The sequence below is a fragment of the Oncorhynchus gorbuscha genome, linkage group LG03 (genome assembly GCF_021184085.1).
Source record: "Oncorhynchus gorbuscha isolate QuinsamMale2020 ecotype Even-year linkage group LG03, OgorEven_v1.0, whole genome shotgun sequence".
Lineage (NCBI taxonomy): Eukaryota > Metazoa > Chordata > Actinopteri > Salmoniformes > Salmonidae > Oncorhynchus > Oncorhynchus gorbuscha.
Genome location: NC_060175.1, coordinates 18,004,692 through 18,031,387, shown reverse-complemented (window position 1 = coordinate 18,031,387; position 26,696 = coordinate 18,004,692). Strand labels below are relative to the sequence as shown.

The 26,696-nt window shown below is 41.1% G+C and overlaps 1 protein-coding gene and 2 non-coding genes across 7 annotated transcripts in view; all 3 read left to right on the top strand.

The window, feature by feature from the left end:
- The window catches only part of LOC124027176 (eukaryotic translation initiation factor 4B-like), a 31,119-nt gene extending 4,948 nt beyond the window's left edge, over positions 1-26,171 (top strand). Inside the window, exons 4-15 of one of the 5 annotated variants that reach the window (XM_046339656.1) lie at positions 5,621-5,737; positions 5,939-5,993; positions 6,892-7,044; positions 7,417-7,590; positions 8,155-8,319; positions 8,613-8,871; positions 9,646-9,749; positions 11,964-12,204; positions 12,336-12,370; positions 13,587-13,716; positions 15,636-15,708; positions 25,806-26,171. In XM_046339656.1, coding sequence (XP_046195612.1) covers positions 5,621-5,737; positions 5,939-5,993; positions 6,892-7,044; positions 7,417-7,590; positions 8,155-8,319; positions 8,613-8,871; positions 9,646-9,749; positions 11,964-12,204; positions 12,336-12,370; positions 13,587-13,716; positions 15,636-15,708; positions 25,806-25,886 — 1,587 coding nt within the window. In that variant the 3' untranslated portion in view covers positions 25,887-26,171. Of the gene's footprint in view, positions 1-5,620; positions 5,738-5,938; positions 5,994-6,891; positions 7,045-7,416; positions 7,603-8,154; positions 8,320-8,612; positions 8,872-9,645; positions 9,750-11,963; positions 12,205-12,335; positions 12,371-13,586; positions 13,717-15,635; positions 15,709-25,805 lie in introns of all 5 variants that reach the window. The other 4 variants (XM_046339648.1, XM_046339668.1, XM_046339661.1 and 1 more) reach the window with 4 other exon arrangements.
- LOC124032479 lies at positions 2,023-2,157 on the top strand. Its single transcript, XR_006838291.1, has one exon. It is a non-coding gene; the product is annotated as a small nucleolar RNA SNORA16B/SNORA16A family (small nucleolar RNA).
- Positions 7,087-7,259, top strand: LOC124032490. The gene has a single exon (XR_006838302.1). It is a non-coding gene; the product is annotated as a small nucleolar RNA SNORA81 (small nucleolar RNA).
- Positions 26,172-26,696: the final 525 nt, after the last annotated feature.

Genomic DNA, 26,696 nt, shown 5'->3' with positions numbered 1-26,696 from the left:
TTGGGTTTTTACTTTACCTTCTATACCGGCATTTTAATGTTTGGTTTGTTAAATGTGATACGCTATGTGTAATGTCACTTTTTTATAGTTCACTTTACTATTTGAGTCATCTCTCTCTCTCCGCTCTTTCTCTCCATGTCACTTTCCACAATCTATCCAAGCCCCCTGTCACTCAAGGAGCGCAATTTATGTTCCTCAACCACGCCACTTGCATTCAGTCTGCATGGTCAATGCAGCACATGCAACAATGTTGACAACGACAATGTTTTCACTTTGTTTCTTAATATAAATCCACTAGTGTTCTATAATGACACTATTAGTTTGTTTCTTACATCAGCAAACCGCTAGTTTGTCGTCTTCGCAAGTTGCCCTAATTCTTGAGACACTAAACGTTAGCTGCTAATAGCTATCTAGCTAGCTAATAAATGCACAGGGTAAGAGCAAACGTACCTAGCTAATACAGCCTGATAATACCAGTGATGGTGTAGACCTAAATCAGCATGTTTGTGCAACAGTGTCTTCTAAATCAGAGGAATATGAAAAGCAATAATATGTTAGCTACATGGAGTAGCTAAGAGAACACGCAATGTAGCCAAACACTTATAGGGTCTCCTAGGAAACACTTGTCAACATTTTAGTTCCTAGCCTGTCACAAAAGCTCTCCCTGGCATTTTAATTTGTGGTCATCTCAAACACTGTATTCAAAGTGCGCACTATTATATTCTAACCATAGAACAGTCATTCTATTTCCATGATTCCAACCGTTTTGCTCTAATTCGCAAGTCAAATCGCAATTGCAACTTTTGGTTAAAAATAAGTCCTTGATAATTTGCCCATATCGTGCAGCCCTACATGGCAGTGTGGAAATTCTCAATTGAGCACTAGTGTAAAGTACTTAAGTAAAAATACTTGAAAGTACTACTTGAGTCGTTTTTTTTTATTGGTATCTGTACTTTACTTTACTATTTTTTAAAATATTTTTGACAACTTTTACTTCACTAAATTCCTAAATAAAGTACTGTACTTTCTACTCCATACATTTTTCTTGACACCTAAAAGTACTTGTTACATTTTGAATGCTTAGCAGACAGGAAAGTTGTCCAATTCACGCACTTGTTAAGAGACTCGCTAAACACATATGCTTTGTTTGTAAATTAGGTCTGAGTGTTGGAGTGTGCCCCTGGCTATCTGTTAAAAAATAAATATGGTGCCATCTGATTTGCTTAATATAATATAATAATAATATATATGCCATTTAGCAGACGCTTTTATCCAAAGCGACTTACAGTCATGTGTGCATATAAGGAATTTGAAATGATTTATGCTTTCACTTTCGTTACTCAAATACACTTTATCAATTACATTTACTTTTGACACAAGGATATTAAAACCAAATACTTTTAGACTTTTACCCAAGAAGTTTTAGTGGGATGACTTGAGGAATTTTCTGTTAGCGTGTCTTACATTTACGGAAGTATGACAATTTTGTACTTTTTCCACCGACTCAATTGAGTGCCGGAAATGCAGAAATTATAGATATGCCGAAATTTGTTTTGGTTGAATTGAACAGTATAAAACAATGATAATGAAAGACTCATTGAAATCACTTAGAATGTGTGTGTTCCCACCCTGGGATCATTCACTACTCATAAAGCAAATATGGAACTTCTATTATTCAAACAGTGAAATACCATCCCAATTTTTTTAAATACCATGATATAATATTTTCACCACATCGCCCAGCCCGAATTGAGATGCAATGCCTTAGACCGCTGTGCCACTCGGGAGCCCAAAAATGCAGATCTTTATAGACAGACAGATCTACATGTTCAACACAGTGTAGATCTGTACTGATTGACAGTTACTGTCAGTATATAGGAAAGGGGAACTGTAAAACATTTACTATTATAAGGGTTTGCACCAAAAACAAATCTATTAGACTCTTTACCAAACGTAGTTTTTGCTGACCAGCCTCGTTATCTTCAGAATTCTACACCTATTGAACCTGCCAACAGTGAGCCTCTTGGCACCAATCGAAGCCGTTGCTGTTCTCTTGTAGCAGACACGGTCAAATGATGCCAAAAACAACACTTTCACAGACGGTCGCTGTGCAGTTTGACAATAACTGACTTAGCAACATTAAGGGGAAGGACACTTGATGCTAAATTGTGCCTAGAAATAGTGTGATCTGTGTTTCTTTGCCGTCATTGTGATTTATATGACAGATCTAGTAAGTGTTATCAGGATTCTAATTTGATTTCTCCCCCAATGATAGCTGCAGAAAAGTTTCCTGTTTTGAAGGAGTTATGAGAAACTGAATGACTGTGATGCTTGTGGTCAGCTGTTTATACACCAGTTGTTTGTATTCCTGTTAGGGTTGCACATTTTGGTCAATTTTGCTGCCAACAAACCGACCCCTCACTAACCGGTCAACAAACTTTTTTTTTTCTCCCCCAAACAGTAAAATGAGGTGAGTGACAGAAAATACTGTATGTATACATACAAATACTGCATGTATACAAAGAACGGACATTTTTCATTAAGAGCTGGAAACATGCAACAATAGCAAACCTGTCGTCTTAGTCAAAAGGCTATAGTTTATTATTGAACATGCAACTCCTGTAATGAAGCAGCCAATAAAAAGTAATTTTTTAACATTTGCCAAAGTTCAATACGTGGGAAATCACTGTTCTAAATAGCACACTTAAAGCGATCAGTTAGAGATGTGATAGACAAATCTCAGTTAGAAACTTAGAGAAGTGGATCTTATTGTAATGACTAGGATGGGTTGCTAATATGAGCATTGTGCCTTTGGCTTATTGACAATGAAAGAAAGTTGATACGAAAACCAATCGAACAGAAGAGACATTCTGTATCTTCATAAAATAATTGCCGCCACTTTCTATGGTTGTATTTTGGCTAGGCTACTTTGAAGCAAAGTAATACATGCCTCATTATTTAAAGTTAAACGTTTGGGTTTCAAACAGTTATACTCCTTCAAGCTCACATTGCAAAGTGGTGTGTGACCGTTGATGCAGCCTATGCACTCAAATGCTGATATTACGAGTTGATTGCTGTAATTACAAGTTATTTGTGGCTATAAAACAGTTAACACACGATTGCATTTAGAATTGTTATTCGTTGTGCTGGGCTTACAAAAGCTCATGCTGTCTGACAGGCAATATCCTAGTTTGAGGAGCAGAATAGCCTATGAATGCTGACTGCGTGTGATAAGATGCTTAACAATTAACAAAATATTTAATTCCACAAAATTATTCAAATGTACCTATAGAACCATAAGCATGACCGGTCAAATGTATTTTCGGCTGCGAACCGTTTTTTAACGGTCAACCATTACCATTCCTAATTCCTGTCAAACTGAAGGACATTCAACCCACCTGAGGTTAATCATTGCCTTTATCTATAGGATGCGGCTTAGCTGGAACCTATCAACCTGTCTAGCCTGTAAATATACTCTGAGTGTGCAAAACATTAATAACACCTTAATATTGAGTTGAACACTCTTTTGGCAAATTTGACACGTGGGTTCATGCAAGCAGAATGCCTCTGAACCCTACCAAGTGCAAGGTCCTATCAGTAACCTTAACAATAAATCCACCTGTCCCATGCCACCTCTGGATTGAGGGCCAGGATCTGCGTGAGACAGTACAATAGGTAGCCTAGCACTTAAGAGCGTTGGGCCAGTAACCGAAAGGTTTCTGGTTCGAATCCCAGAGCTGACTAGCTCTGTTCCCTTCAAAGACACTTAACCCTAATTGCTCCTGTAAGTTGCTCTGGATAAGAGCACCTGCTAAAATATGTTAACCTTTTAGGGGTAATTTTATAGCAGGACTTATAGTGGGCGAGCAGGTTGCTACTAAACTAACGAAGAGCAACATATCACTTTTTCTCCTTCGCTGTCTTAAACGGTTCCATGTGCCACAGGAAGACCTGGTGAACATGTACACCCGCTCCATATGCCCCTCCTGCTTGGCACAGCTCACTGACCCAGCCCAGTCTGATGACCTGGAGCATATTCAGAAGAGAGCATGTCGCACCATCCCAGGAGGACACTCCAGTTTTACCTGTCTCTACCTCGGTTTCACGGCAGACATACAACTCTGCACTGACTGCTGTCAGCCTCTTAAAATCAAAATCCAGAGACTGGCCACCTCCTCACTGACGGGCAGTAACGTCCGCAGCCAAAACAAACTGACTATGAAAGTCTAGAACTGAATGGTACACGAGGTCACCAATCCCATATTTCTGCTCATTGATAGAGTCACTTTAAAATCGCAGGACATTATTAGTTCATTTGTTTTACTCTTTCTATTTTATTTTTATCCATGTTCGTCAGTGGTGGGAAAAGTACCTTATTGACGAAAGTGAAAGTCACCCAGTAAAATCCTACTTGAGTAAAAGTATTTGGTTTTAAATATACTTAACAAAAGTAAATGTAATTGCTAAAATATACTTAAGTATCAAAAGTGTAAATCATTTTCTTTCAAATTCTTTATAAACTTTACAAACCTGGCAGCACCATTTTTTTGTAATATATATTTTTTTATACAGATAGTCAGGGGCACGCTCAACAATCAGACATATTTGACAAATGAAACGTGTTTTGTGAGTCTGCCAGATCAGAGGCAGTAGGGGTGTTCCATTGATAAGTGCGTGAATCTGACAATTTTTCTGTCCTAAGCGTTTTGTACTTTTGGGTGTTGGGATTATTTTTGCGTATGAAGTATCATTTTTATGAGGAATGCTGTGAAGTAAATGTTGTCAAAAGTGAATAGTAAAGTACAGATACTTTAATGTATGACAAGTATTTTGTGTTTTTACTCAAGTACTTTACACTACTGTATGTTTGTATGCTCATTGTTTTCTGTTTGTATTAACTGCTATATGAGTGTAATAAAATAACTAACTTATTATATATACAGTACCAGTCAAAATAAAATATATCTGAGATTCTTCAAAGTAGCCACCCTTTGCCTTGCCGCTTTGCACACTCTTGGCATTCTCTCAACCAGCTTCACATGGAATGATTTTCCAACAGTCATGGAGTTTCCACAATGCTGGCAATGCCTAATCATAATTGCTTTAAATCACACGATATGCATCTTATCTTTTTTTACAACAAAAAATAGAAACAGTACATTTTCATATTGATATAGATGTGCAGGATATGAATATGAAGTTTAAAATGTATGTATGTGTGTGTGTGACTTGCCTGAAATGTAACTGTTTACACAAACACGTGCCATATACTGAACTATCTTCAATGTTAACATGGGAGGCATCAGAAATATAGATTTTGCTAAAGGAGTTGACTCGTATAAATGTTGAAATGTAAGTACTGTACGTTAAGGAGAGAAGTTTAATGTGGGAGGAGACCTGCCAATGTATGCAAAGGAGTTTGTAGCTATCCTATTGCCCTCAAGTACATTTTTATTAATCTCATGATACAGTAACTCATTCTTGTTATATCATTGCAATATTTCTCATCTGTTCTGAGACTGTCCGCATCAGCGATCACTCATCAGTCTAATTTTGACTTCATACAATCAAAGTTCTCCATCAGCTACCTCTCACTGCTCTGTCTCCCCTCTGTTCTCAGATCAGTGCTGTGCGCTTGCCACGGGAGCCCAGTAACCCAGAGAGGCTGAAGGGCTTTGGCTACGCCGAGTTTGATGATGTGGACTCCCTCCTGAGGGCGCTGACTCTCAATGAGGAGGTAAGGAAAGGGCGCAAGGAATAGCAGCAGGAATGGTCAAAGGGATTGTTTAAGACAAATATATTGCATTTTAATGTAAATGACAGGTAAATAGTTTCCAGCTATCACACTGGAACATGCAGGTATGGAAAGATGAGTTTGTTAATTTAGGCCACATTATTGGTAATGACGTGATTGTTCCCTGCCCCTCTGTCCTAACAGAACCTGGGAAATCGCAGGATCCGGGTGGATATTGCGGATCAGTCCAACGACAAGGGTGAGTTATATCCACAATCTGAAGAACATGGGCACATCCAGGTACTTTACCCAGTTGCTGGAGTAGTAGGCAGACTCATGCAAAACAGAAAGGGAAATGCAGCACACTGCTGCTCATGCGCCCAGGTGATATTTATTTACAACGTTTCGACCCTTAGGTATGGATGCCTGATGAAGACCTAAGGGTCCAAATGCTATAAATATCACCTGGGCGCATGAGCAGCAGTGTACTGCGTTTTCCTTTGTTTTCCATGAGTTATGAACAACCCATGATTCTAGCTTTCTACTGTACTATGGGAACAGAATGGCCAAATGGGAACAGAATGGCCAAATGTTCTATCATTTGACCTGGGCTTTGTAAGCATTATAGATTTTTAGGCACAAACGGTAGTAACAAATAACTGTAGGAGCATCTATTTTGTCTGATGTTAGGCTGGATTTTTACTCCAAAGGTTCCTCGTAGCAAGACTTCATTGCCTCGTACGTAAAGTTACAATTTAAAGCATGCTCTGGGATCTCTGTAGTTTGTGGAGATGTTGCAGGGTCTCTGGAGTACATCTACAGGAGTTTAAATCCAGTATTAGATATTATGGGGTGGTTTCCTGGGCACAAATTAAGCCTAGTCCTGGGCTATAAAGCTAATGGAGAATATTACAAGTGCTTTTAGTCCAGGACTAGGCTTATTCTGCTTCCAGGAAACCAGTCACGTGTCAGGAGAACAGTTGATGTACATCCCACATTTCTCATAAAATGTAATGCCGGGGCAAAAAACACTGAAGTGCAAGAGCAACAAAATATAGTTTTCTAATGTGGTGCAGAAATAAAGCACCTGGGGGCATTTACAGTGTTGGCTTTTCATTCTTTATCTTCTCATTTTATACCTAACCTCCTATGGCCAGAGGGGAGAGATAATGGCCAGATGGGAGGACGGGACAGGATGGGCCGTATGGGAGACATGGGGGGCCCCGACAAGACAGACAGTGACGACTGGAGGGCCCGGCCCACTGCTGACGCTGATGACGGACCCCCAAAGAGAGAGGAATCCGCTTTCGGTGAGAGTCACTCCCTCAGCTCAAAGTGGACTCAGCATGCACACATCCCTTTTTAAAGCACCCTGCTAAAATTGGGAGGGTGGAGCCTCACGGCTTGGCTCTTGCAAGCATGTAAGCACGGGTACACCAAGGAAGGAGAGAAAAGGCACAGTGTCGCAAATGAGGCTAGGGCGGACCTCTTAATGTCCTTTGTCTCAAGGCTACGTGCTACACTATCTGAAATGTTAAGCATGCATGGTCATGTTTTAGACTGTCCATACAGTTCAAGTTCTTATCTTCAACCTTATGGCAAGAACTGCGTACGTTCTGTAACTTTTTCTTAGCATTGCTTAGATCTCAACAGGCAGGCAATTTTCTTTCTGTCCCCCTCAGGGTCACGCGACCGCTATGGAGACCGCGACGGGCCGAGACGGGACAATGACCGCGGATTTGGCGGCGATCGGGACCGTGGATTTGGCGGCGAGCGGGACCGCGGATTTGGCGGCGACCGGGACGGCGGCAGAGACCGCGGCTTCGGCGGCAGAGACCGCTATGACGACCGGGGAGGTGAGAGCGGAGGTGAAACCACTGCTCAAAACTCAAAGCATATCATCGACACTCTAGAATAAGCTTCACTTTGTTATCCAGATCCTCCTCTGTCAGATTGTCATCAGTCCATCAATCCTCCTGAATGATTATGAATGTCAATCCATATGCTCTTTTTTGCTCTTTGCCTTGCTTAGGACTAATTCTCACAGGAAAACTGACTAATGGCACTTCCCGACAGTGCGTTTTTGAAAATCGGAATGTCTTGATGTATGCTATAAAAAATCGCAGCTGGTAAATCATGAGGATTTCCTATCTGAAGGGTGTTCTCACTTTGCGACTTACAGCTCCCCTGCCGTCGTGACAGTCTGTCATTTCCACTAGTATAAATAGTTCCGCATTTATACTTTCTCTCAAACCGACACACCATGCTGAGTAGCAAAGTTTAGGTCCTGCAGTTACATTGATTTGACTGGTTGCTGGTGCTCAAATCTATTCGTTTCTCAAGTGTGGCAGCTGTATTTTTTTTGTTCTGTGAACAGCTTGTAAATTCTTGGCCCTTGTTCTCCCTCTACTCCACCACAGCCTTTGGCTCCCGCAGGGACCGGGATGATGGCGGGCGACGTGCCTTTGGCAGTGGCTACCGCCGTGATGATGACGGGGGTGGTGGTGGCCGCTACGGGGATCGGGATCGCTACGGCGGGGACCGAGAGGACCGATATGAGAGGCGCGAGGAGAGAGGTGGTGAGGGTAATTGACCCTCAAATTACATTCAATATTATTTTGCTTATTCCATTATATTCTGTATATCAACCACATGTCCATCCTCTTTCCCCTGCTGACACCATCCTCCCCTCAGGTCCCCTGCCTAGGTCCCCCTTTTAATTACTGAGTAGTGTTGTATTATATAATATGAACAGGTCTCCCTTGGTGATGATGTATTCAAGGTGATGATGTATTCAAGGTAATAAAGATTAAATTAATGCAAAATATGTCATCCTTATAGCCCATATCCACTGTTACATCCTTCCCTCCACACCCAGGTGGTCCCACCCAGAGACCCAAGCTGGTCCTGAAGCCACGCAGCACGCCCAAGGAGGAGGAGCAGGCCCGCAGCGGTGGTGGGGGAGCTGCCCCAGCTGCTCCAGCGACTGCCCCCAGCTCCGGCCGTGCCTCCATCTTCGGAGCAGCCAAGCCCGTGGACACTGCAGCCAAGGAGCGGGAGGTGGAGGAGAAACTCCAGAGGCAGCTGGAAGAGGACAAGTCCAGGGGCTTTGATAGAAAACCCCGTGACAGAGACAGGTGAGGGGTTGAGGGTGTAGCTGGAAAGTGCCAGAGCTGAAATGTTCTCTCAAATTGTGCACAAATTTGTTTACATCCCTGTTAGTGAGCATTTCTTCTTTGCCAAGATAATCCATCCACCTGACAGGTGTGGCACATCAAGAAGCTGATAAAACAGCCTGATCATTACACAGGTGCACCTTGGGCTGTGGACAATAAAAGGCCACTCTAAATTGTGCTGTTTTGTCACTACTCAATGACACAAGTTGAGGGAGCGTGCAATTGACATGCTGACTGCAGGAATGTCCACCTGAACAGTTGCCAGAGAATTAAATGTTAATTTCTTTACCATAAGCCGCCTCCATTTTAGAGAATTTGGCAGTGCGTTCAACCGGCCTCATAACAGCATGCCACGTGTAACCATGCCAGCCCAGGACCTCCACATCTGGCTTTTTTTTTTACCTGTGGTGTCGTCTGAGACCAGCCACCCAAACAGCTGATGAAACTGAGGAGTATTTCTGTCTGTAATAAAGCCCTTTTGTGGGGAAAAATCTTGTTGTGAGCTCAGCTCTCCAGGGGTTGGGCTCGGCTCTCCTGGGGGTGGGCCTATGCCCACCCGAGGCTGCGCCGCTGTCCAGTCATGTGAAATCCATAGATTAGAGCCTAATTAACTTATTTCAATTGTCTGATTTCCTTATTTGAACTGTAACTTAGTAAAATATTTGAAATTGCTGTATGTTGCGTTTTTACATTTTTTGTGTAATATATTTACCCAATCTCTCTTCTCGTGCGTAGGGACCCAAGTTGGAGGAGTGAGGAGCCACTTTCTGAGCGACCTGCAACACGCTCCCGCACAGGAAGTGAGTCATCACAGACTGGAAGTACATCTGGAGGAAGAGGTGATCAACCATATTAATCTTCTGAGTTTTATCCAGTTCTCTTTGTAGTCTCTTTGCTTGTGGTGTGAGCACGCATACATGATCAACTTTTAAATGTGACCACATTATCCATTGTATTTTCACTGTAGATATGTTTTCTGTCAGCTATCAAATTAGTGGTTCCTTGCAACAGCCACTCCTTTTCAGCAGTATTTAAAGGAATGTGTATCTATGGTGTGATCTGTTTGCTTAAATATGTGTGTTTATATACAGTACCAGTCAAAATTTTAGGGTACCAACACATTCAAGTGTTTTTCTTTATTTTTACTATTTTCTACATTGCAGAATAATAGTGACATCAAAACTATGAAATAACACACATGGAATCATGTAGTAACCCAAAAAGTGTTAAACAAATCAATATTTACTTTTGAGATTCTTCAAAGTAGCTACCCTTTGTCTTGACGACAGCTTAGCACATTCTTGGCATTCTCTCAAGCAGCTTCATGAGTTAGTCACCTGGAATGCTTGGAGTTCCCACATATGGTGAGCACTTGTTGGCTGCTTTTCCTTCACTCTGCGGTCCAACTCATCCCAAACCAACTCAATTGAGTTGAGGTCTGGTGATTGTGTATGCCAGGTAATCAGATGCAGCACTCCATCACTCTCTTTCTTGGTCAAATAGCCCTTACACAGTCTGGAGGTGTGTTGGGTCAGTGTCCTGTTGAAAAACAAATGATTGTCCCACTAAGTGCAAACCAGATGGGATGGTGTATCGCTGCAGAATGTGGTAGCAATGCTGGTTAATGGTGCCTTGAATTCTAAAGAAATCAGTGTCACCAACAAAGTACCATCACTCCACCACCTCCATGCTTCACGGCGGGAACCACACATGCAACGATCACCTTCTCTGCGTCTCACAAAGGTATTGCGGTTGGAACCAAAAATCTCAGGTGGACTCTTCATACCAAAGGACAGATTTTCACTGGTCTAATTGCTCATACGTACATTGCTTATGTTTCTTGGCCCAAGCAAGTCTCTTCTTATTAGTATCCTTCAGTAGTGGTTTCTTTGCAGCAATTCGACCATGAACACCTGATTCACAGTCTCCTCTGAACAGTTGATTTTGAGATTAGGGGTGCATGATATCTCTGTAAATATATTAGCTATAAATGCCAACATCGGTATCGGCCCGATGTCTAGTTTAACACCAATGTGTTAAACCGATGTCAAAGCTGATGTGCATATCAATATAACGTAGGTAGATTATGTATTGCTGCCACAAAAAATACAGCGCTACACATGCAACACAGCATTCCTAACCCAGCCCACAATGTCTGCTGTGTGGATCTATTTTGAAGTTTCAAAGGAAGATAACAAAAAGGCCATATTTGTGTTGCTATTATTTCCTGAGGGGCGAAAGTCCAATGCCACAAACGTAATAACTCATTTGAAAGTGCATCATCCCCAGACGTTCAGCGACTACTTAGAAAAAAAGCAGAAAGCAACTAAACGCACCTCCAACAACTGAACGAGTTCAAGTCGAGCAGTCATTTGAAAGAGTAAGAATTTCAGCGAGAACTCTACTCAAAAGCTCAATTCATTAACGGCAAGATAATGGATGTCAAGGGCAATGAAAATCAGCCATTCTCTGTCGTGGTTTCTTCCTAGGTTTTGGCCTTTCTAGGGAGTTTTTCCTAGCCACCGTGCTTTTACACCTGCATTGTTTGCTGTTTGGGGTTTTAGGCTGGGTTTCTGTACAGCACTTTGAGATATCAGCTGATGTACGAAGGGCTATATAAATAAATTCGATTTGATTTGATTTGGATGGTGTTGGCTTTCGCCGACTGGTCGAGCACCTTGAGAATGGTAAAGTGTGGCTACTTTGAAGAATCTCATATGAAATATATTTTGATTTTAACATGTTTTTGGTTATTTTGTGATTCCATGTGTTCATAGTTTTGATGTCTTCAATATTATTCTACAATGTAGAAAATAGTAAAAAATAAAGAGAAACCCTTGAATGAGTACTTCTGACTGTTACTGTGTGTGTGCCTTTCCTCTTCATTCTGCACCGAACTAAATAGACGGCATGGGTGAATGTAACGTGTATTCCGTTTTAGCCAATTTGTTTTCAATACAAGTTAAAGGAGAGGAGCAGAGGTAGCCTCTTCTACGCCCGAGACAACCCAAACAGTCAGTTTTAATACTGAAATCTCACCCTCTTTTGTCCAGTCTCGCGGCGCAGAGAGAGCGAGCGATCGGTTGAGAACGAAGTATTCAGTGGTAAGGAGGACGACCCTCCCTCTCCCGGAGCTCGCCCTACTTCCGCCAACTCTTCCACATCTTCCTCCAAGGAGCCCCTCAAGGTGATGCCCGCACCACCACCCAAGGAGAATGCCTGGGCCAAGCGCCCTGCGGTGAGCGCAGGGTCCACCCCTGTCTCCCCCAGTGACGCGGCATGTCCCAAACTGAGGTCAGAACACGTTCTTATACGTCTTGTATATTGTATAGCATCTGTGGATAACGGTGTGGCCAATTTGTCACATCATTACCAAAAGCCTGTCTTGGAGTTAGCTAAAGGTCTGAATGTCCGGTCTCTTTCAGCTCAAGTTCTGCAGATGAAAGAGGATCTGGAAGGGGTAAGGCACTCGGACTGCAAAGAACTTGTGCTTGTGTGTTTTTGTTAGTGGTTAATTCTAAATAAGGTGTAATGGAGACTTTGTCCTAATCTAATCCCAGAGTGGACCAACTAGGCCTTTCGGTCCTACTCTCAGATTAAGAGATTTTGCTCTGAAGTCAAGCGTGAGTGTTACTGACACTTCGGGGCTTTATTTACCCCCTCGCCCTTGAATGACTGCTGGATTGTGATATCTAACATCACATTCCAATTCTAAAAGGAAATGATTGATTGTTTCCACTTTCTCGGGGTTTGGTGATTTTAGCTAAAGCAGGGGAGATTGGGTGGATTGGGATGAGGCCACAACTTGACTAACATGGATCAAAATAGTGTAGCACTGCCCAATTATGGTCCTGGATAATCTCTCCTGTTGGTTCTCTTGCCTGTTTCATTGGCTAGCTATCTCAGGACTCCATATTGCAACTATAAAGCACTGGTCTGAAGGGTTGGCAAAAAGCTATATGGAAGGTCCCAACTACCTTGCCCACCAGTACTTCACAAAATTATTTCAAATTGATTATGTGATGGGACATCAGAAGCAATTTAGAAGTTTTGGAATCCAACTCTAATTTACTGAATTATCAGTTGGTATTAAAACCCAGGAGAGAAGAGGCAGCAGGAACCAAACTGGGCAGCCCTGGTATACAGTTAAAATGGGGAACCCTTGATCCTGTATGGGTGCAGTGTCTGATTCTTTCCCATGGTCGTGCTCTGTAGGCACCAAACACCTAATGTTCAACCTTCAACACGCCTTCCCATAAAATATTTTGAAAGTTCTATTTTGTGCCTGCTGAACATGACCCTGATGTTGTCAAGCTCTTGACAGATTTTTGCCATTGATATGTGGTTAGCTCCTGGGAAATGAGGTAAGATTATTCATTTTTTAATGGATATGGTTTATTAAACATGTGAAGGTGGTCAGTCAGCAAAAGCAGCAGACCCTGCGGCCATTAAGGAAAATGGGTTCCCTTGGCCTGGATTGTATTCAAGATCACAGAAGTTAGAAGTGTGAACCTCGCATTTGACAATACATGTTTTGCTTAACTGCAAATGTTACGATCTTGAATGCAAACCTGGGCCAGAGGTGGCGTGGAATGCTGTTGGAGTGTAGCCTTAAGTGGAGTTCCAGCCACCCAAACCCCTCCCTCCATCCTCACTGTTTGGGCTCTCCCTTCCAGACGAGAATAAAGTGGACGGTGTGCGTCGGGACCGGGGCCCCCCACGGGGGAGAGGGGGGGCTGCGGGGCCTGGAGCAGGGCGGGGCCGAGGAGAAGGGGCCAACAGAGATCGACGAAGGGAGGAAGACAGGTCAGCCCAAAACGAGCTGCATTAGTGGAACAGGCAGGGAGGGTAATTGCAGCCAGGGCACCTCTAAAGGCTGGTTTATGGTCGGTACATCAACTGTTGGAAATTAAGAAAGTTAAAAGCAATGCAATTGTCACTATTGTTATTAGAAGTGTGGAAGTGCCTTCACTAGGGCCCAATACTCTCCTCAGTGAGGATATTACGGATGCAAGCTGTAATTTCTCAACTCTTGGCTCTCTCGAACGTGTTGGCACAGCATTAGGACTCGCTTACCTCCACTACAAAAGCACAAAATGATAATTTGGAGGATTTGAACATCATGTAACAAACACTGAAGTTAGAAGTGTTTGAAGTGTTGACTTATGTAAATATTGACAAAAAAATTGATGCTGCTACAGAACAGGGGTCTCTTACAGTAGCTTGCAGCCCACCTAATGAGTATCTTGCCAAACAATTTTGAAAGTACATGCAATTTTCATGTGTTCCACCGGAAACTTTCATTAACAAATCTCAAGTGTCAGACACCCCAAGCTCCCAACAAGCCAAAACTATCTGCCAATTAATTTCCAGCAATATTGCCCCCGTCTGTGTGGTGCACACGTTTGTCTGTCACTCTGATGTGATAACTGCCTTGTGGGTTGACACATACTTTCCCCAAAACTTTCTCAATTAAATGTTAGTAAGTACATTTGTATCTATTTATTTGCAAACATTATGACATGAGCAGCAGCAGTACAAAATCATTGCTAGACCAGCAAATTAGATGGCACATTCATTCCTAAAGGGGAATTGAACGTTTAAAAAAAATACAAAATCCGAGTTACATTTAAAATAAAATGAAAATCTGTGATTAAAGCATGGACATGTATTCTGAACATCCAATTTTGTTGTTTCTCTATGAACAACAAATTGTTTGAATCCCCCAAAAAATTGAAATCCAGAATTTGACCAAACTTAATTTGAGAATATTAAACAATTTAGGGGAAAATCCGATTTTATTGGGCCCCCCTTTAGAGTTGGTTAAAACAAACATTGTTTTACCAAGTATGTTGGCAGAACTTAGTGTGCTAATTTCTCTTGTACACTATGGACCTAGGGAGGAGTTACGGGTGAGAGGAGAATGTACCTATTTGAAAGCCAGCTTGTGACGTTTTTGTGTTTTTTTTTTTTTTAAGTAGCTCTCATGCTAGAAAAGGTTGGAGACCCCTTGTTATGGTAACCTTAATATAATTTAATAACGGAACAGATTTAGTTTTAGGGAATAAAATAACTCTTTAGCTAGCTAATTCCATGAACGGAAATATCCCCGGTTAAACTACTGGCTGATTTTTGTCTTTAAAAAATAACAATTTGTGTCTTGTAGATGTGGGTGTTTCTTGTTTCTTTCGCAAAAGCTCCTCTTTAAACTGGATGGAAGTGGTTTAGGTTGTGTTTATAGCCATATTTTTTGTCACACCGATGTTAGGCAGTGATCCTCGATTCCTATCCCTAACATAACACCTTTTTTTTAATCAAGCCCCATACAATCACACCTAAGCTTGATCATTAGTTGAGTAGGCAAGCTTGTGTGGGGGGTATGGTTAGCAGATGTTAATGCGAGTGTAGTGAAATGCTTGTGCTTCTAGTTCCGACAATGCAGTAATGTGTCATGTTTGGGGTAGCCAACTTGAGGACCAGAGTAAACACTCCTGTTGATGACTAACTGTTAACCAGCCTTTAGAGGTTATACGAGAGATTGTGAGGGTGTGAATACTATTAGTCTTCTCCTGCATTTACAGTTATGAGTGGATTATATTGGATCAATTTGACTGGGAATGATTTGGTGTCATACTGTTGAACGGTGTGCTAGTGCACTCACAGGCTCTGACCCTCAAGACTTAGCTGGACAGTGAAGTTTAACTTAGTGTTTATTCTGATTGTAGAAAGGATAACAGAAGAGATCGGGACTCAAGACCAGCACCAGAGCCAAAGAAATACGAAGAGTCCCCAACTCCCGTGAGTCCTGGTGTCACATCAAGTGCTCTTGACCCACCCCATAGTGGATTTGGATTTTCCTCAAACTCCCACACACTGTCGTTCAGTTTTCTAAACCTGAAACTCCCCCTGAACAATCTCGTCTTTCACTGAACCTGTCCCCCAAATTAAATTGTCTTCAGTCCTTTACCCCATAATCTTGTCACATTGGCTTCAGTGTTCTACTGAAACTTCCCATGGTAGCACCCTTTTAGAGTATACCCCAATGTCGGCAGATTTTTCCTCAGTCTTTGTTTGTTCTTCTGTCTTTTCGGCTTTTATTGCAAAATTCACACATCAGGGAAAAACATGGGGTCCTGCTTACTGAAAAGTTTACTGATATTTGTATAAATAGTTATAGCCCACAATAAAATGTATGGATATCTAAGCCAATCAATTTGATTGGAGATACACAACACACTCCCTGCCTCTCGTCCTGAGCTGTTCCAGCCTTTACCGAGAACCACATACTGGATGTCTTTAACAGGGTCATTAGCAATTGACTGAGTATTTTCTGTGCCTACCGAGCTCAAATTCTAGGCTTCGGATTAAAATAAGGTTATAGCATCCATAAAGTGACAATTTGATTTGAGAATTTTGGGATTGACTTAACTGTTTCACCGATGTTCAACTTCTAATTTCTCTCATGCTCATTTCTGTCCATTTAAGAACCAATTATGTGCTACCCTTTTGTAGCATTTCTGACAATGCTTACATCTTTTCAGCTCAATCTGAGTTCTAAAACCGGAACCAACAACTCTGTTGCTGCGCAACAGTAGCAGCTGTAGCTAGCTAGCTAGCTAACACCAGTTGGATGAGAAGCAAGCTACAAGCAAAAGGTTGTTAGCGAGATGGGTATATTTTGCTATGGGGGATTTTTCATATGGCTGAAGTCCTCTAAATTACACTGAACAAAAATCTTAATCGCAACATGTAAAGTGTTGGCCCCATGTTTCATGGGCTGAAATTAAACATAAACAAAGTTTTTCTTATGCACAAAAAGCGTATTAATCTCATTGTGCACAAATTAGTTTACAATGTAAGGCAGCTCTAAAATGTGTTTAAAAAGTTTTGACACAACAATGCCACAGATGTCAAGTTGAGGAAGCATGCAGTTGGCTTGCTGACTGCAGGAATGTCCACCAGAGCTATTGCCAGATAATTGAATGTTAATTTCTCTACCATAAGCTGCTGCAATGTCATTTTTAGAGAATTTGGCAGTTTGTCCAAATGGCCTCACAATCATACCATGTGTATGGTGTTGTGTAGGTTTGCTGATGTCAACGTTGTGAACAGAGTGCTCCGTGGTGGTTATGGTATGGGCAGGCATAAGCGAAGGACAACAAACACAATGGCAATTTGAATGCAGAGATACCGTGACGAGATCCACAATTCCTGGAAGCTAAAAATGTTCCAGTTCTTCCATGGCTTGCATACTCACCAGGCATGTCACCCATTGAGCATGTTTGGGATGCTCATGGATTAACATGCTCAACATATTCCAGTTTCCACCAATATCCGTAAACTTCCCACAGCCATTGAAGAGGAGTGGGACAACATGCCTGTGGGAATACAGATAGGCATGTTTGTAGATTAGGTCCTAATGCATTTATTTTAATTGAATGATTTCCTTATGAACTAACTCAGTAAAATATTTTAAATTGTTGCATGTTTGGTTTTATATTTTTGTTATATATATTTATATTTTTGTTCAGTGCCTTTGGGAAGTATTCAGAAGCCTTGACTTTTTCTACATTTTGTTAAGTTATTCCAAAATTGATTACATTGTCGTCCCCCCCCTCATAAATCTACACAGAATACCCCATAATGATGAAGCAAAAACAGGCTTTATTTAAGAAATGTTTGCTCATGTTTAATTTTACATAAGTATTCAGACCCTTGACTCAGTACATTGTTGAAGCACCTTGACAGCGACTCTAGCCTCGAGTCTTCTTGGGTATGACACTACAAGCTTTGCACATGTATTTGGGAGTTTCTTGCATTCTTCTCTGCAGATCCACTCGAGCGATGTTTGGTGGATGGGGAGTGTTGCTGCACAGCACTTGCACTTGCATTGTCTTGTCTTGCTTATTAGTGCCTTGCAAAAGTATTAATCCCCACTGGCATTTTTCCTATTTTGTTGCATTACAACCTGTAATTTAAATGGATTTTTAATTTGGATTATATGTAATGGACATACACAACAGTCCAAATTGGTGAAATGAAAAAAATGACTTGTTCAACCTCTCTGGGATATGTGGGACGCTAGCGTCCTACCTGGCCAAAAGCCAGGGAAAATGCACAGGTCCAAATTCAAATAAATTACTATAAGTCTTTCATTAAATCACACATTCAAGATGGCAAATTAAAGGTACACTTGTGAATCCAGCCAACATGTCAGATTTCAAAAAGGCTTTTCGACAAAAGCAAACGATGCTATTATCTGAGGATAGCACCTACGTAAAGAAAGAGAGAAACCATGAAAACCCATTGAAAAAGTATTTGGGTGCCTTTTGGCAAACTCCAAGTGGGCTGTCGTGCCTTTTACTGAAGAGTTTCTTCCGTCTGGCCACTCTACCAGAAATACCTGATTTAGTGGAGTGCCACGGAGATGGTTGTCCTTCTGGAAGGTTCTCCCATCTCCACAGAGGAACTCTAGAGTTCTGTCAGAATGACCATCGGGTTCATGGTCACCTCCCTGACCATGGCCCTTGTTCCCTGATTTGCTCAGTTTGGCCAAGCGGCCAGCTCTAGGAAGAGTATTGGTGGTTCCAAACTTCCATTTAAGAATGGAGGCCGTTATGTTCTTGGACCTTCAATACTGCAAAAATTAGTTGGTACCCTTCCCCAGATCTGTGCCTCAACACAATCCTGTCTCAGTGCTCTACGGACAATTCCATCGAACTCATGGCTTGGTTTTTGCTCTGACATGCTCTGTCAACTGTGGGGTCTTTTATAGACCGGTGTGTGTGCCTTTCCAAATCCATGTCCAATCAATTGAATTTACCACATTTACCATAAGTTGTGGAAAGATCTCAAGGATGATAAATGGTAACAGGATGCACCTGATCTCAATTTCGAGTCTCATAGTGCAAGGTCTGAAAACTAATGTAAATAAGGGTATTTCGTTTTTAAAATTAATTTGGCAAAATTACTAAATCTTTTCACTTTGTAATGGAGTATTGTGTGTGTGTGTATATATATATATATATATATTTTTTTCCAAATCCATTTTAGAATAAGGCTGTAACATAAAAAAGTCAAGGGGTCTGAATTCTTTCTGAAGGCACTGTAAATCAGAGCACAAACAAGATGGCAAATGTCCTTTGCTGCTATTACAGCCAGTAAGTGTAAGCCGATAACAAGACTGTACCAATGTTGACTTCAAATTCAGTAGCTACATTCCATAAAGCATAGCTAGCTAAGCAAAGTGCACTGTCAACACCAAACTTTGATAAACCGCCATGCTGCAAACTTCAATTTGCATGCTCATCTAGTTACTCCAGCATGATAGTCAAACTTGCATGATGCCTACGTGTGCAGCCAGATTTTCAGGTTCAGCAGAAACACTGCTAGCGAGCCTACATTTCCTCAACCAAGATAAGCCTATACCAACACAAACTAGCTGATTTTAAAACGAATCATCTTGCTAAGAAATTGTTAGATATGTTGAATCTAAACCCGGCCAATGCCCATGCAAGTAGCCCATTGGCTGTGCATTGCTGTGAGTGTACACATACTAGCTATTTAATTAGCTAGATCAACACACGAGACCGACACGTTGCTGCTCTAGCATCCAGGACAAATTCCAGCGCTTAACTTATGATTTGTTCATTCAGTACATGCTCTTTCCATGCTATTTTCTTAGCACTAACTTTGATTCAAAAGATATTAACCAATTTATTTAACTGTGCATGTCATTTAAGAACAAATTATTTATGATGGCCAAACCCAATCGACACTGGGCCAATTGTGTCGCCGCCCTATGGGACTCCCAATCACTGCTAGTTGTGATACAGCCTGGAATCGAACTAGGGTCTGTGGTGACTCCTCTAGCCACTCGGGAGTCCAATCAACCTTGTCAAGTTACAGTTCAGTGTGTCCCCAGAAATCTGAACCCAGTACAAATTACTTTTAAGACCATTTTTCCCAGATATATATTTTAGACAATGTTTCAAATATATTTTCCTGACGTTAAAGCTTATTTTCCGGATGTTGAAATCAGGTATTTTTTTGGTTCTGAATTAATATTTACTATTATACTATTGAAATACTAATACTTTTTTTTTTTTGCTCTACTGCAGTGGTTTTCAAACCTCCTTGGGGAACCCCAGACGTTTCACAATTTTGCTTTAGCTCTGATATAGTTATTCAAGAGGTTGAGAATTAGTTGACTCAGGAGTGCTAGCTCTGGAATAGATCAATTACATGGAACGGCCTGGGGTCCCCATAGAGAAGTTTGATTACCTCTACTGTGCTGACCAGACCAAATCTGAATCCATCATTAGACGTCTATGATTGGTTTAGATTTGGTCCAGTACTAAAATCAACATCCGTGGACGAGATTCCCTAAATGCACTGCTTCGATACAGCTAAGACCCTTTAAAAAATAATGTTATACTTACCCATCACGTTAGGATAATTTAAGGTTGGGGAAAGAGTTGGCAAAAATGCTCTCCCTAACCCGTTGCAAAAATGTTCTTGTATCGAAGTGGTGTGTTTTTAGGGAAATCGAGGCCGGACCGCACCAAAAATAGACCCAAAAAAACACATCCGGGCAGGACCGAAAAAGACAGGCAAAAGACCTTGGTGTAGGTCCCCTTAGTTGGAAGTAGCCATCAACAAGTAAACAAAATGTTCCAATTGCACTCAGCCAAATGATTAAGTCACTTACAGGAACTGGTATGTGCTAAAGGTAAAGCAGCTGTTGATATTCACCCCTCTTTAAAGATGGACTCCCATGTTTTGCATGAATGCATATAGCCATGTCTGAAGTAATAGCCAGGGCCCAGTTTCCTGATAGCGATGGAACTTGAGTTTTTTATTTTATTTTTTACGATGCATCGTTAATATAACGTTCGTAGAACTCATCTTTCCCAAAACACGATGTAGGGAGAACTTTCAATAAGTTTGTCGTTAGAGCATGTGTCGATACTGATAGGATTGAAAGGAAGGTTGTGCTGCTCTCGGATCAGCGTTCTCCATTCAAATCTTACATTAAAATTAGATACAATGGCTGCAAATATTGAGGTGGCTCACACAAAGCCAAAACGGCTGCGCACATGCGCCATCGTGCATAAATGTATTTTGTCCTCTCACACCAAACACGATCACGACAAGCGGGTTAAAATATCAAAACAAACACTGAACCTATTACATTAATTTGGGGGCAGGTCAAAACGCATTTTAACATTTATGGCAATTTAGCTAGCTAGCTTGCTGTTGCTAGCTAATTTGTCCTGGGATTTAAACATGGAGTTATTTCACCTGAAATGCACAAGGTCCTCTACTCCAATTAATCCACACATGAAACGGTCAACCGACTCGTTTCTAGTCATCTCTCCTCCAAGGATTTTTATTCTTTGAACTTTATGGTGAGTGGCATCTAAACTTTCATAGTATTACCACGATGACCGACAACAGTTCCTTTCAATCACCCACGTGGGTATAACCAATGAGGAGATGGCACGTGGGCATCTGCTTCTTTTAACCAATGAGAATATGGGAGAGGCAGGACCTGCAGCGTGATCTACGTCACAAATAGAACTGAATTCTATTTTAGCCCTTGGCAACGCAGATGCTCACGAGCAGTGGGTGCAATAATAATATAGGTTTCAAAATGTATTTTGCAATGCGAGTGGTGTAGTCAGGGTTTTATTGTAATGCTTAGGCTATGCACTAAATCAAATATTTGTCACATTGCACACATGTTAGTCCTATACCATGGAATTGAGGCAAATTACAGCCTACAATTAGCAAAATGGAACTCAACTGATTGAACATGAAAATGATTTAATAATATAGGCTATTTAGCCAATTGTATTGGTCTTTAATGCAGTTGTCTTTAATGCAGTTATCTCGGTTTTCATTTGAAGCATCTTTTTACCCTTTGCTTGTTTATAACAATTGCAAAGACATTAGCAACTTGGTATTGTAGTCAATTTCGTTCTGAAGATATTGGTGGTCAGAGACAATCTTGAATCTTTGTTTATCGGGGAGAGTATGTATGAAGTGACACGGAAGGGCAAAAAAATGATTGAACGAACCAATTAGCTGTTCTACGAGTGCTCTGAGGTAAATTAGTGGTCTAATTTACAATGGTTTTGGGAAACGGTTCTGAGATTTAACAAGGTACCTACGAAGGTCCTAACGGTGAATTTAGCATGAAGATGCTTTTGCGAAACCGGGTTCTGGACATTAAATTGAGACAATTTACACTTTGAAGAGCAAATTACATTTCTGAAGACACCTTTTGCATGTGGAAATCTAATCACTTTCCGGTGTAAAAACAATGGAAACTAAAAATTGTTAAGTGTGAAGTAGGCATTGGTCTGAAGCAGGAAAATAAAGTAAATTCACATGAGCACCACAATGCATGCTCCACCAAGGTTTTCCATCACACAGCTTTGACCAACTACAGTAGCTATGATGGTCTATTGTACACATTGTTTGATGTATGCAGGTTGCTTAGGATTGAAACCTTCTCACACAGCCTAATTCCTACTCTTCAGATGAATAATGGACTTTACATTGTCCTTAAAATGTGTAAATACAGTACCAGTCAAAAGTTGACACCTACTCATTCTAGGGTTTTTATTTTCTACATTGTAGAATATTTGTGAATAAAACTATGAAATAACACATGGAATCATTTAGTAAGCAAAAAGTGTCTTTTATATTTGAGATTCTTCAAAATAGCCACCCTTTGCCTTGACGGCTTTGCGCACTCAACCAGCTTCATGAGGCAGTCACCTGGATTGCATGTCAATTAACAGGTGTGCCTTGTTAAAAGTTGTTGAGCCAATCAGTTGTATTTGTATTTATTTAGGATCACCATTAAAATACATTCAGATTTCACAACAGACTGTGCCCCCTCAGGTCCTTACTACATATCTACAGTACAAAATCTGTGTATAGTGCATATGTTATCGTCTGTGTATGCATGTGTCTGTGCCTATGTTTGTTGCTTCGCAGTCCCTGCTGTTCCATAAGGTGTTTTTTGTTTTACTGCTTTCATCCGTTACTTGATGTGGAATAGAGTTCCATGTAGTCATTGCTCTATGTAGTACTGTACGCCTCCCATAGTTTGTTCTGGACTTGGAGAGACGTCTTGTGGGGTATGCATGGGTTTCTGAGCTTTGCGCCAGTAGTTCAAACAGACAGCTCGGTGCATTCAACATGTCAATACCGCTCATAAATAAAAGTAGCGATGAAGTCAATCTCTCCTCTACCTTCAGCCAGGAGAGATTGACATGCATATTATTCATATTAGCTCTACATCAAAGACCAGCCGTGCTGCCCTGTTCTGAGCCAATTGCAATTTTCCAAAGTCCTTTCTTGTGGCAACTGACCACACAACTTAACAGTAGTCCAGCTGCGACAAAACTAGGGCCTGTAGGACCTGCCTTGTTGATAGTGTTTAAGAAGGCAGAGCAGCACTTTATTATAGACAGACTTCTCCCTATCTTAGCTACTCTTAACTCAATGTTTTGACCATGACAGTTTACAATCCAGGGTTACTTCAAGCAGTTTAGTCATCTCAATTTGTTCAATTTCCACGTGATTTATTACAAGAATTAGGGTTTAGTGAATGGTTTGTCCCAAATACAATGCTTTTAGTTTTAGAAATATTTAGGACTAACTTATTCCTTGCCACCCACTCTGAAACTAACTTTTCCAAGTTGTCAGACCCCGGTGGCTTGTCATGTTGATACAATACATTTACATTTTACATTTAAGTCATTTAGCAGACGCTCTTATCCAGAGCGACTAATACTTTTTTCACCTCTTCCATATTCACTTTACAGAATTCAAAATTATAATGCTTGTCTTTCGTAATTTGGTCAGATAAACTTGGATGTGTTAGTGTTTATTTCTGGCATGTCATGCCTAAAATGTGCTAATATTGCCAATGAAAAAAATAAAGTAGTTAGCTTATTCATCACAAAACCCACTGATAATGCCATCTGATTCAATGAATGATGGATCTGAGTTGTCCTTTTTCCCAAAATTTCTTTTAACTTCAAGAACTTGGAAAGTTTCTTCAAGTACAATCTCAAAGATCATCAAGCCCTCTGAATCTGGCTCTCATGAGTAACTGCACCTCCGATTGCAGCCCAAATAAATGCTTCACAGTAGCAGTTCAAGTAGCAGACACCTGATTGTGGACTCAACTGTTCAGAGGAGACTGAATCAGGCCTTCATGGTCGAATTGCAGCAAAGAACCCACTCCAATAAGAAGACTTGCGTGGGCCAAGAAACAAGAGAAATGTAAATTAGACCGGTGAAAGTCTGTCCTATGGTCTGAGTAGATCGAATTTGAGATTTTTTTGTTCAAACCGCTATATCTTTTTGATACGCAAAGTAGGTAAATGGATGATTCCCGCATGTGGTTGATTGTGAAGCATGGAGGAGGAAGTGTGGGGGTGCTTTGTTGGTGACACTCTGATTTTATTCATAATTCAATGCTCACTTAACCAGCATGGTTACCACAGTGTTCTGCAGCGATATGCCATCCCACCTGGTGTGCACTTAGTGGGGCTGTCATTTGTTTTTCCACAAGACAATGAGCCAACACACCTCCAGGCTGTGTATGGGCTATTTAACCAAGAAGGAGTGTGCTGCATCAGATGACCTAACCTCCACAATCACCCGACCTCAACCCAATTGAGATGTTTTGGGATGAGTTAGACCGCAGAGTGAAGGAAAAGCAGCCAACGAGTGCTCAGCATGTGTGGGAAGTCCTTCAAGACTGTTGGATAAGCATTCCTCATGAAGCTGGTTGAGAGAATGCCAAGAGTGTGCAAAGCTGTCATCAAGGCAAAGGGTGGCTACTTTGAAGAATCTCATGTATAAAATATTTTGATTTGTTTAACACTTTTTGGTTACTACATGATTCCATAGTTTTGATGTGTTCACCATTCTACAATGTAGGAAATGGTAAAGAAACCTTGAATGAGTAGGTGTCAACTTTTGACTGGTGATGTGTGTGTGTGTGTGTGTGTGTGTCTGAGTGTATTAAACATTATGAACATCTGCTCTTTCCATGAGACTGACCAGGTGAAAGCTGTGATCCCTTTTTATTAATGTCACTTAAATCTACTTCAGTCAGTGTAGATGAAGGATTTTTAGTTACTGAGACACAGATCGTGTACGTGTGCCATTCAGAGGGTGAATGGGCAAGAAAATATTTAAGTGCCTTTGAACAGGGTATGGCAGGTGACAGGCGCACCGGATTGTGTCAAGAACTGCAACACTGCTGGCTTTTTCACGCTCTCCAGTTTCACTGTGTGTATCAAGAATGATCTACCACCCAAAGGACATTAGCCAACTTTACAACTGTGGAGTCTGGCCGTGGCTTGCTATATAAAGAAGGTAGACAGGCATCAACTCATTTGATTACTGTTCGGATGAACTGGGCAAAACAATCGACTGAGCATGGTATGATTGTCGGTGCCTATATGTCAGGAATGGCCTGTCTTCTAGCCTTTTCGCTCACTACTCTGGCTAGTTTATTGAGAATGGTGCTACAAACAAAAAACATCCAGTCAGTAAAAGTTCTGAGGGTGAAAACAACTTGTTGATGATAGGTAAAAGGAGAATGGCATGAATTGTGCAAGCTAACAGGCCGGCCACAAACAGGAATGTAATGGCGCAAATACGTCTCACTTAAATCTGATTTATTTTTTATAATACAATGTGCAGTTTAGGTGCAAATTGTGACATAGTATTTAAGTGTTTGACCCGTTACCTGTAGTAGCACTGTACCACGAAAATACATAACTAAGGACATTTATTGTAATGTGGGACCAAATGAGCAATGTTAGGATCTCTCCTGATATGAGTTTTTTTTGTTTCAGAAATTCAGCTCAGCCAGTAAATACGCCGCTTTGCTAATGGACAGCGAGCAAGGAGACGACGCGGAGGACAGCATAGAATAAAGCGAGAGCGGGGGAGTGAAAAGAAGATCCAGTCAATGAAAGAATCTCACATTAAATATGAAAGTCTCCTCACCTGGTGTAGAGGCACCTGGGAGGTCGTCACTCCTACCTACTTTCCTTACTCGTAACCCTCCCTCCCCTCCCCTTTTCAGGACTTTTCAGTTTCTAAAAAGAATAGTCATATACTGACTTGTTTTAAATGGAAAGGGAAAGGAATAGTCGACACAAGAAAATATGGAATATTGAATTAATTGTAATAAATAAAAAAGTGGGGTTAAAAACAAATTGTTTACATTTGTGATGGTATGCGTTGGGCTCCATCCTTCTCCCCAGTGGAAAAGGATGACGTTGGTTACTGGATGCTTGCTTGTCAGCCTGACCTATTAAATCTCATGTGCAGTTAAAAAGGCAGTGTTTTATTTACCTGACAGCTGGCTAAGTAGGATAAAAGTATATATTCTCGCCGATTGGTCCAGCCAATACTCATAATGACATTGTCCTCAATGGGGGGGGGGGGCTTATTTTGCCCTGCTGGCGGACACTGAACTACGTAAGTGAAGGCAGAGTTTGCCGTTGTAATTGAGTACTGTAGAGCACGGGGAGGTGAATGTCGTCACTAACTAAACAAAAGAAAAATAGCTGATCAATAAAGGAGGCCTTGTTTTGTGGCGGTGTTTGACAGTGTTTTGGGAAGTAGCTAGGAAATTATTTTTTTAAATCAAAATGTATTTGTCACATGCTGAATACAACAGTGAAATGCTTACTTACAAGACCTTAACCAGCAATGCAAAAAATATGTAACAAATAATT